This window comes from Castanea sativa, chromosome 1 (genome assembly GCF_040712315.1).
Source record: "Castanea sativa cultivar Marrone di Chiusa Pesio chromosome 1, ASM4071231v1".
In the NCBI taxonomy this organism is placed as follows: domain Eukaryota; kingdom Viridiplantae; phylum Streptophyta; class Magnoliopsida; order Fagales; family Fagaceae; genus Castanea; species Castanea sativa.
Window position 1 is genome coordinate 24,876,314 of NC_134013.1, and position 11,679 is coordinate 24,887,992.

General features: G+C 33.7%; 2 protein-coding genes across 2 annotated transcripts; both read right to left on the reverse strand.

The window, feature by feature from the left end:
• Positions 1-8,127: 8,127 nt before the first annotated feature.
• On the reverse strand, positions 8,128-8,706 carry LOC142623497 (uncharacterized). Its single transcript, XM_075796935.1, has one exon. It carries the CDS (start codon positions 8,704-8,706, stop codon positions 8,128-8,130), a length of 579 nt encoding a protein of 192 aa, XP_075653050.1.
• A 42-nt stretch (positions 8,707-8,748) lies between these two features.
• LOC142623503 (uncharacterized) lies at positions 8,749-9,894 on the reverse strand. The gene is made up of 3 exons (XM_075796947.1): positions 9,801-9,894; positions 9,239-9,683; positions 8,749-9,148 (listed from the first exon to the last, which is right to left on the reverse strand). The coding sequence occupies exons 1-3, from the start codon at positions 9,892-9,894 to the stop codon at positions 8,749-8,751; spliced, it is 939 nt and encodes a 312-aa protein (XP_075653062.1).
• Positions 9,895-11,679: the final 1,785 nt, after the last annotated feature.

Genomic DNA, 11,679 nt, shown 5'->3' on the forward strand with positions numbered 1-11,679 from the left:
ACAAATGTTATAGAAATTTCCAAACAAGAATTAAAAAATGCAATGAATTATAATTTGTGAACCTCTTATTTTAGTTAAGATTGATAACAGTAGATTAATGCAACAACATAAATTAAAGCAAGAGATAAGGAAAGAAAGAAAGGAAAAAAAAATTATACTCGTAATTTGTTCGTATTTATATCATGCACAAACTTTTACATCCCAGAATGGGGGAGTCTTTTGGGTAAATATTGGTAAAAATGAAGTTTTTTGGGGTTATAGTCACTGTTCCAAGTAATTTGGGAAAATGAGGAGAGAGAGTGAATTTCGGCAACAGTATTGCCGAAATTCGAAGAAAAGTATGAGAGAGAAAATCAAAACTGAGGAGAGAGAAATTTTGAGAATTTCGGCAACAGTGTTGTCGAAATTCCTTCTGCCCAGCCCTGCCTGCTTCATTGAGTGCCCATGCGCTAGTGCCCAAAAGGAAAAAAAAAAAAAAAAAAGGAAATGTGGCAATGGTATTGCCGAAATAGGGGGAAAGAGGAAAAAAAAAAGAATTATGGCAATGAGATTGCCGAAATAGGGGGAAAAGAAAAAAAAAAAAAGAATTGTGGTAATGGTATTGCCGAAATAGGGGGAAAGGAAAAAAAATTGTGGGTATTGTGGCAATGCTATTGCCGAAAATGTGAAAAAAATTATTAAAAAAAAAAAGGAAAATCAATTGTGGCAATGACATTGCCGAAATAGAAGGATTCTTATCTACCTCTTCAATTTCAAGTACATAGATTCTAACACGTGAAAGTTATAGAAAAATAAAATATTGATGTGACTCGTACTTGAATAAAACATTGTTGAGATTCTTTGCTAAGAATCAAACAAGACTTGAAGAAGAATTTCTGCAAAAAAATATGATTGATGTAACAAAAAGACTGGAACTCAGTTAGTCTCCGTGACAAATGAATTTTTTTTGTCTTTTATTTCACATCTTTGTAATAAAAGGCAAGCCTTCCTTCTCACAAAACACTTCTACATCTCTGCTTGAAGTTTTCTCACAAAACACTTTTATCCGATTGTTCAGTTTTTCTTCAGTTTTGCTTCAGCATACACAATTGTAAGTTTTGGGTTAATGTAAGTTTTTTTGCTTTTTACTTCAACGATTATGATTGTTGTTGTTGTTGTTGTCGTTGTTTTTATTCAAATTTTAGATTAATAAATTTTTTATGGTTAGGACTACAAATATTTTTAGTATTGTTGTTATTTTGTGTTTATTTATTTTTATCTAATTGTGTTTTTCTTTTTCTTTTTTGCAAGTATCACTCTATAATTCTCACTCTTTCAGTTGGTATCACAATTATCGTAAGCATCTCAACTCTCTATCTAATTAAATTAATCTAAAGATGTTGGCATGTTGCTATATCAAATTGTGATGTTAGATTATTGTAATGCAATGCAGCATTCAAGTAATCACATTAAAGCAATATAACATTACCTTGTTTGGTTCACTTCAAGTGAATCACTTGTTATGTTACGTGATATTCCAAAAATGTAACATTGTAATAATAAACAATTTAGAATGAATTTTTACAAATGTCCTTTTAAAATAACCAAGCAAAATTATATTTTTAATAAAAATCATCTAATAACTAAACGAAAAGTTTTACTTTCCTCTATTTTTTCACCAACCAAACATCTACCAAAAAATAAAATAAAATAAGGCAATTTATTTTCACTTTCGTTCTGTTTCATACCAACCAAACAACTTAGATTCAACAAAATTTTCAATCTAATTTCACAAATGCTATAGAAATTTCCAAACAAGAATTAAAAAATGCAATGAATTATAATTTGTGAACCTCTTATTTTAGTTAAGATTGATAACAGTAGATTAATGCAACAACATAAATTAAAGCAAGAGATAAGGAAAGAAAGAAAGGAAAAAAAAAATTATACTCATAATTTGTTCGTATTTATATCATGCACAAACTTTTACATCCCAGAATGGGGGAGTCTTTTGGGTAAATATTGGTAAAAGTGAAGTTTTTTGGAGTTATAGTTACTGTTCCAAATAATTTGGGAAAATGAGGAGAGAGAGTGAATTTCGGCAACAGTATTGCCGAAATTCGAAGAAAAGTATGAGAGAGAAAATCAAAACTGAGGAGAGAGAAATTTTGAGAATTTCGGCAACAGTGTTGCCGAAATTCCTTCTGCCCAGCCCTGCCCGCTTCATTGAGTGCCCATGCGCTAGTGCCCAAAAGGAAAAAATAAAAAAGGTTTGTGGCAATCCCATTGCTGAAAATGGAGGGAAAAGAAAAAAAAAATTTTGAATTATGGCAATGGGATTACCGAAATAGGGGGGAAAGAAAAAAAAATGGTGGTCATGTAGTGCCGAAATAGGGAAGGAAAAAAAAAAAAAAAAAGAGGAATTGTGGCAATGGAATTGCCGAAATAGGGGGGAAGAAAAAAAAAAAAAAAAAGAAAGAAAGAAAGAATGGTGGCCATGTAGTGCCGAAATAGGGAAGAAAAAAAAAAAAAAAGAGGAATTTTGGCAATGGAATTGCCGAAATAGGGGGGGAAGAAAAAGAAAAAAAAAGAATGGTGGCCATGTAGTGCCGAAATAGGGAAAAAAAAAAAAAAAGGAAATGTGGCAATGATATTGCCGAAATAGGGGGAAAGAGGAAAAAAAAAAAAAGAATTATGGCAATGGGATTGCCGAAATAGGGGGGAAAGAGAAAAAAAAAGAAAAAGAATTATGGCAATGGGATTACTGAAATAGGGGGGAAAGAAAAAAAAAAAGAATTGTGTCAATGGTATTGCCGAAATAGGGGGAAAGGAAAAAAAAATTGTGGGTATTGTGGCAATGCTATTGCCAAAAATGTGAAAAAAATTATTATAAAAAAAAAGGAAAATCAATTATGGCAATAACATTGTCGAAATAGAAGGATTCTTCTCTACCTCTTCAAATTCAAGTACATAGATTTTAACATGTGAAACTTGTAGAAAAAAAAAATATTGATGTGACTTGTACTTGAATAAAACTTTACTGAGATTCTTTGCTAAGAATCAAACAAAACTTGAAGAAGAATCTCTACAAAAAGAATATGATTGATGTAACAAAAAGACTGGAACTCAGTTAGTCTCCGTGACAAATGAATTTTTTTTGTCTTTGATTTCACATCTTTGTAATAAAAGGCAAGCCTTCCTTCTCACAAAACACTTCTATATCTCTGCTTGAAGTTTTCTGACAAAACACTTCTATCCGATTGTTTAGTTTTTCTTAGGTTTTGCTTTAACATACTCAATTGTAAGTTTTGGGTTAATGTAAGTTTTTTTGCTTTTTGCTTCAGCGATTATGATTGTTGTTGTTGTTGTTGTCGTTGTTTTTATTCAAATTTTAGATTAATAAATTTTTTATGGTTAGGACTACAAATATTTTTAGTATTGTTGTTATTTTGTGTTTATTTATTATTATCTAATTGTGTTTTTCTTTTTCTTTTTTGCAAGTATTACTCTATAATTCTCACTCTTTCAATTGGTATCACAATTATCATAAGCATCTCAACTCTTTATCTAATTAAATTTACGTATATATTTTGTTAATTTTGAAATTATTTAATATTATTTATTGTTATTATTATTAGTAGTATATGACCACAAAAATTGTAATAAATTGTATTATTGTGATCTTTTTATAGTCAATTTTACTTTGTTATTATCAGTTATTACATCATTACTTGGAAAAAAATATATTGCATAATATGTTTGTTGATTTATAATAAAGATATGTATGTGTATTTTTTTTTATTTAGTACAATAAATCGTACATTTGTGTTTCGTTTTCTTTAAAGTTTAGCTGACATAAAAATTAATTATATGCTTTATGTATGGTTATATTAATGTTATTATATTTTGTTGTTGTTGTTTTGTTCTTAGAAGATATTTATGATTATCTAATTGTGTTTTTCTTTTTCTTTTTTGCAAGTATCATTCTATAATTCTTACTCTTTCAGTTAGTATCACAATTATCGTAAGCATCTCAACTCCCTATCTAATTAAATTTACGTATATGTTTTGTTAATTTTGAAATTATTTAATATTATTTATTGTTATTATTATTAGTAGTATATGACCACAAAAATTGTAATAAATTGTATTATTGTGATCTTTTTATAGTCAATTTTACTTTGTTATTATCAGTTATTACATCATTACTTGGAAAAAAATATATTGCATAATATGTTTGTTGATTTATAATAAAGATATATATGTGTATTTTTTTTATTTAGTACAATAAATCCTACATTTGTGTTTCGTGGAAAAATGATATGCTTTATGTATGGTTATATTAATGTTATTATATTTTTTTGTTGTTCTTTTGTTCTTAAAATATATTTATGATTATCTAATTATGTTGTTTTTTCTTTCTTTCTTTTCTTGCAAGCATCACTCTATAATTCTTACATTCTTTCACTTCATATCACAATTATAGTGAGCTTCTCAGCCCCTAATTTAATTGGAAATTATTTGCTTAGTTTGTAATTTTTTATATAGATGATTTGTAAAAAGTGTACTTTAAGATATTATAATTTTTTAATCTCAATAGTACAGTATATTAAAGATAATGTGAAAACGCATCTTCAGATATGGTTTAACTCATTGTAGCATTTAATGTATGATATATTTGAAATGGAGCCTGGGTCATTCATTCATTCTCTACCAATCCAACAACAATATCACATCTCTAATGATGCAATGGAAGGCAATGTACGTTGTAAGAACCAAATTTATTAATATCCTAATAATATCTACAATTATTCAATTTACATTAAAATAATTTCAACATTAGCAATATAACATTGTACGTTTTTAAAGAAAATTTAGGTTTCCACGTTACGAGTGCGACCCCAACGGTTTGCACCCCCCCGGCAGTTAAGCGAGCGTATCACCCCATATTTGCATCAATGTAGACTATACCGTGTTATTTACCTACCACATATAGATATTAACTAGAGTCTTATCATTTCTTTGGTGGAGCGGTGGCAATCTGAAACCCATACGTTTCACCTACCAAATTGTGAAATGTCGATCACTCTACAAGATATAGCAATCATTACATGATTGCCTATTGATGGCAATGCAGTGTGCGGGCCCACTAATATGGAATGGGGACCAGTTTGTCAGAATTTACTTGGAGTGACACCACCTGAAACTGTATTGACATATGGTAGCCTTAAAATAACATGGGTTAGGAATACATTCTTGAACCTACTAGAAGGTGCCAATGCTATAACAACCTAACAGTATGCTAGGGCATACATATTCCAGGTCTTGACTTTGCTATTTGGAAATAAGAGCCAAAATAAATTGCATTGCTGCTTTCTCAGGCTGTTAGCAAACTTTGGTGTAGCTGGGCAATTTAGATAGGGTAGTGTCACGCTTGCTTTCCTTTATGAAGAGTTGTGTATTGCTTCTATTAGAAAAACCACAGAGGTTGCAGGTCCTATTTTCATATTACAATTATGGGTATGGGAGCATCTTCCATATCTGACCCCAATTCCAATAATTCCAATAAATTTAAATGGTGACGACCCATACGGTTGCAGATATAATATTTACTTTCTATTTCTATACAATATTGTATACTGTAGCGTTTATCCTTGATACTTCCAAACCCTAAAATCAGTGGCAATCATTAATTGTGTATAGGTGGGATACTAGGAGAATTTATACTCACACACCAACGCATGTTCTACCTGCGTACCGTTCTAATCACGATACACATAATAAGGATCAGGTAATATATGTTGTCACAATGCATCAATGGTTAATTTACTAGTTATATTATTGTCTTGATTGATCATAACATAGTTATTTTAATTGAAATCGCAGGTTATTTGGATACCATATGATAATTATTTGCATCCATAGTGTCTTGTAGGACAACATATATGGCTTACAACAGCGACATTGCTATGTTTCCAAATTGTTGAGTATTACCATCCAGAAAGAGTCATGCAACAATTTGGATTGTTGCAAAGATGTCCAAAGTGGCCTACTGACAATTTGGATAAATCTATACATTGTGTAAAGTTGACAAGAAAGGCTGGTGTTGATTGGTGTAGACATCATGCACATTACTACCAACTTTGGAACCAACGAGCTCAAAATATAGTTGGAGATGAAAATTTTCATCTAGATGTGGACTACACAACATGGTACCACCAACATGGCCACTTATTTACGACATCAGAGGCGGCTGCCCATATGTACTAGGTTATTATTTTAGCATTTTCAATACTGCACTAATATTGATAACAAATTATTATTTTAGCATTTTAATAATACTGCACTAATAATTTTTTTTCTTTTTATGTGGCAACAAACGAAAATTAATAAGATGTTAACTTCGGCTGATGCAAACCAAGGGAGGGCTAACCTGACTGCACAACAAGTCCTTCCGGCAATAGTAGAGGGCTTTACTCGAGTGAAGTTATCAATGGAAGCAGATATTTCCTCCGTCCCTACTAAGAGGGTGATACACTTTGGGTGACGACAGAGGCACCAAGGAAGACAGGGTAGACAACGTAGAAATGATGAAGCTGGACCATCCACGTCTACCCAAGCTGGACCATCCACCTCTACCCAAGCTGGGCCATCCACATCTGCCCATAATGAGCCTACCACCTTCAATAAGTATAATCCAATTAATGTCAACGAGTATTGTATGTCTTTATATTAACAGATTGGATTATCCACTTCCATAGGACAAGGATTAGAGGTTTTGTTTAGTTATGACCACTATCCCCAGTCTAGTTCAACACCTCCCTCTTATCATCCATCACCACTTTCTTACTATTCTGGGCAATACAATTATGGCCAAGATGCTCAGTTTAGTTATGAACAACCTTCCCAACCATCCTCTTATGTTGGCGATTTCTGCACACCACCAAATACATGGGCATGTGCTCTAAACTCTGAGGAAAAGGCCTTTGTAACAGACTCTGAGGAAGATGCCTCAAATGAGGATAGTGGGGAAGATGCAGAAGATATGGAGGTGTCATCAGATAATGAAAGTGATGAAGGTGGTAATTATCAAATAGATTTTGATATTATAACACAGCCAAGGCGTATGGGGAATAGTCCTATGCAAGCACAAAGGTACCCTCAACGAGTAAATAGGCATCCTCCATATTGTGGAACACAACAAAAACTTCATGTACCCTATCGTGGAAATCACTAATCAATTAAACAAAATATATTAAAGTATTATCGTTGTTTATGCATCATTGTAGCAAAAAATATTATGCCTAGATAGTATATATATCACGTTATACTACTAACTGTAAGGCCTTTGCAAAAATATGAAATGTGTACACATATTTGGTATTTGAAATTAGTGCCCAATTAATTTAATCATACATCTATTTAATATAATTTTCCAATCCACAACCTCTCTTCCAAACCCTTGTAAAAGTGTCAAAGAAAAATAAAACTTTCACCATCTAATTTTCGTCCAAATTTACAGTAGTAATTTGTGAGTTAATTTCGGCCTTCAAAAATGTGAATTTCAAAAAACTCAAAACATAAAAGTTGTAGATATTTAAGTCATGGTTCCAGCCCATCTAGTCTTAAGTCAATTGGATTTTTAAGGAGAGAGATACGTCTAAAATACTGATTAGTGCTCAAATATGATTTTTCCTCTTTAGATTGTGGCCCTTTGATTTATTTCCTTATTTGAAGCTTTCAGACATGGTAAAGGACCCAAGCACTCCATAAAAGTATATATTTGAAGGTGTTATCGAACCCCTAAACTATAATACGTAATATATATATATATACACAAAAAAAAAAAAAAAATAAACATACACCCCAATCAAACTTGCAGTGATAGAAAACATTGTAGCATATGAAATTAGTACCAACTTGTTCTATCAAATAATACAAACTAACAATATGGTCTAACTCCTAAAAAAAAAAAACAGTCCAACCAATCTACTGAAGTAGATTGAATACTTATGTTGGGTCATTCAGTTTGGCCACTAGTGGAGCTAGCCACAGTTCGAGTGGGGCATGTTCTTCTGTTATGGCCTTCTTGCCTACAGAGGCTGCACAATGGCCTTGGTTGATGCTCTGTCCCTAAATCCATTTCATTTAGAAGCTGAGTTGATCTTGGTCGACTTTTTGCACGGCGCACCTCACATTAGGATACAAGACCGGGAAATCAGGCTCATTCCAATGTACACTGTCTGGAACCATGTGAAATCTAGGTGCATAACAAGCAACTTGTTCTTCCAAACAGTAACAGCGGTCGATATATCGCATTGCAGAGATGCCTTGATATTTACACACGGCAATGACATGTGAGCACGGAATCTTATAAACCTGCCATTTTTGACAACTACAAGTGCTCTCCCTCAAATTTACCTCATGACGATGATTACCCCTATATGCAGAGTTAGGGTTTATTGGTGTTCTGACTTCAAATAGACCATCTTCATGACTAAACACAGTAACTGAATGCTTTGGTGCCTTTTTTTCCCATTTATTAAATTTATTCTTTGCATAGGCTGTAATGCGTTCACCAGCTGTAATGTCTGCGCGTGCCTTAGTATACCGATCGGCAAAGTAGGCTACACAACGGTAGTATGTAAGCTCGACTAACGCAGTTATGGGCAGATTTCTAGCACTCTTTAGAACACCGTTGAAGCTTTCAAACAAATTTGTGGTCATTTCCCCATAACGATGTCCACCATCGTGTGCTAATGTCCACTTCTACACTGGTAATTTCCTTAAATACTTATCACCATCTGCATTTAATTGAGTAATTCTATCCCTTGTTATTTGATACTTTCGTAGCTGATTCTCCATGCCTGCCCACATTACCATATCCTTCAAGTTTTTATTCCCAATTTTTTGATTGAAATTGCTAGCCACATGGCGAAGGCAAAAACGATGATGCCAACATGACGATTCACATATAACCCGTATCACTGACATTATATCAGGATGGCGATCAGATATGACACATAACTCATCTCGATTAATGACATTATTTTGAATACAACGCAAAAACCAATACCAGCTATCATCAGATTCCTCCTCCACAATGGCAAAGGCAAGTGAAAAAAGTCTATTGTCACCATCCCAAGTTGATGCAATCAATAACTTACCTCTGTACTTACCATATAGGAAAGTTTCATCTATACTAATCACTGGCCTACAATGTTGAAAACCTTCAATTGATGGACCAAAAGCCTAGAACACTTTTTCGAATATAGCACAGCCTGGCACAGTAGCAGGTATCGTTCTCCAAATAATCCTGCTGCCCGGGTTTGAATCAGTCAAAGCTTTCAACCATTTTGGCAATAATTGGTAAGATTTGTCCCAATCACCAAATGCTCTACCAATTGCCTTCTGTTTCGCCTCCCACACCTTAAAATAAGAAGGCCGGTATTCATACTTATTGTAAAGACTCTGTTGAAGCGAATAAATCCTTATGTTTGGATCATCTTTGACAATATCCCTCAACTCTTTCTCAATAATATGAATGTCTAATTGCTTGTGATCTTGTGTGAGCGTGGACTCCGTACATGTGTGTGGACCATTGTATTTCCTAACCTTAAAGAACCCATGCGTAGCCGGGAAGCATGCTCGAAGACGCCAAGAACAATTTTTGCAACGTACAGACCAACATGCTGGATCTGACTCTTTTACACTAAATGTTTGGTTCCTATTTATATGATATTGTTTAACAGCAGCTTGTAGTTCATCCTTATCAGCAAACAGCAATCCTACATAAAACTCTTGGGTAGGGTCCTAAGTACTCTGAATGGGCTTCTCAAATGGTGGGGTTGGATCAATCATATTATCCCACGTGTTCTGTGAAAAGCTCAGTGATGAAGGTTGATGGAACGCCATTGTTGGACTGCTTTCATGATTAGGTTCATTGGGAAGCTCCTATTCATCTCCAACATCATCAAGGACCTCGTCATTATCAAGTTGGTCATTACTATCCATGGCCCGCATCCTTTCAGATAATGTATGGACTGCATTTTCAGTAGCAGCAGCTATGCGGTGTGTATCATTGGGATCATTAGCAGCTCTCTGAGTGGTGGTTTGGTCATACTGAGCTTCAAACTCTAGTGCAACATGCTCAGTTAGGTTATCATAGTCAACATCGTTGATGTTTATTGGCCGATAAGGAGCATGTTGGTCCTCAGTTGCAACATGGGTATATGGAGCATGATAGTCAGCACCACCAATGTTGATTAGGGAACGAGCCACATCTTCAGAATAATGACCAGTATGAGTGGTATATGGATCATGAAAGTGTTTGCCACGTGAATAACTGAATGGTGCACTCGGTCCTTCGTTGCCATATCGAATAGGAAAAACATCTTGGTGGCTTCTTATGGGCTCCACACCCACGTACAACTCTGCACCTACAAAACCATACTGGCAGTCTAACATATCGAATATTGCATTGACACCATTATCATCTTCTACCAAAACTTGTTGGTAATTCACAGGATGTGGATGACATTGAAAAGGAAATTTATACCAAATAGTAAGTTTTAAATCTTTTCTGTTTATATGAAACGTGGATGCTACTCTATCACATAGATCTTCAAATGTCACACCCCTGCTTAATGAAAGCATAGAAGGAGGTGGCCCTTGGTAATAAACCCCATTTTCGCCATGTTTAATTATTCCACCGGAATGGATGAGAAAAATGAACAACTTTTCTGCCATTCACACTAAAACATAAAAGTAGTATTAATATATTAACACTACACAACCATTAAAATGCAATACAAGAAGGTAATCTATTAAAAATATTCAATGTTAAAATAGCTAGAGTTAAAAGAATTATATTAAAGGGGATTGGTTTACTGATAATTTATTATTGTCTATCATAGTAGTTAAAATTATTTAGAAAGATCTGTTATGGTTACATAAATTATTTTATGTTGCTCTTCATTTTGCTTCTTCTAAAATAAGACAGATTATATTTCTCATGCATCATTACGATAATAGATAAATATTTATAATATCGTATAATTTTTGTTATTATTATTATAACTAAAACTTAGATTTTTGATTTAGGGGCATATACTAATTGTAAGGACACAATTCAAAATCCCAATCTAAGACTGGAAGGAAATGGGCTTGAAAAACCTTTTTTACAATAAATTTGTAGAAGATGGGTTTGTAATCTAGATTTCAAGGATGGTTTAGATAACAAGGAAGAGAACGGGCCTTTGGCCCAATGACACGAAATAAAGAGTTATTTGCAAGAGTAAGATTGAAACTTCTTCCTCGGACACAATCCGAGGATAGTTTATAATAGTATTTCCTACAGTTGGATACAATTATTGATTATCATATACTATTGGCCCTTTTTCTTCTTGAAAAAGCCTCCCCTTGCTTCGTAGGTCTTTCCCTTTATTTATACTTCTTTTTCTTCTCTTCATCATCTTCCACCTCATGGTTGCAATGCAGGTTTAGGATACTTGTCCCATCAATTCTTCCCTAAAGCCCGCTGGGGTTAGGGACCAAGTTCCAAACTTCATGCTCAGATCCCATCCTTCCATCTATGCAGTCAGTATATCAATTACAGAGCTTTTAATGTATGGGCGGTGGTAGCAGCTTTACCTTAGATATTCCATCGCTCTTTTTATTGTCCTCCACGTGTACTGTGTA

What these genes read in the sequence shown, in the direction of transcription:
- LOC142623497 (XM_075796935.1), bottom strand. Translation starts at nt 8,706, where the DNA reads ATGACCACAAATTTGTTTGAAAGCTTCAACGGTGTTCTAAAGAGTGCT.
- LOC142623503 (XM_075796947.1), bottom strand. Translation starts at nt 9,894, where the DNA reads ATGGCGTTCCATCAACCTTCATCACTGAGCTTTTCACAGAACACGTGG. An exon ending in ATTTGAGAAGCCCATTCAGA is followed by an intron (nt 9,684 to 9,800) that starts GTACTTAGGACC and finishes TTAGTGTAAAAG; the next exon opens with AGTCAGATCCAGCATGTTGG. An exon ending in TGTGCTATATTCGAAAAAGT is followed by an intron (nt 9,149 to 9,238) that starts GTTCTAGGCTTT and finishes TGGTAAGTACAG; the next exon opens with AGGTAAGTTATTGATTGCAT.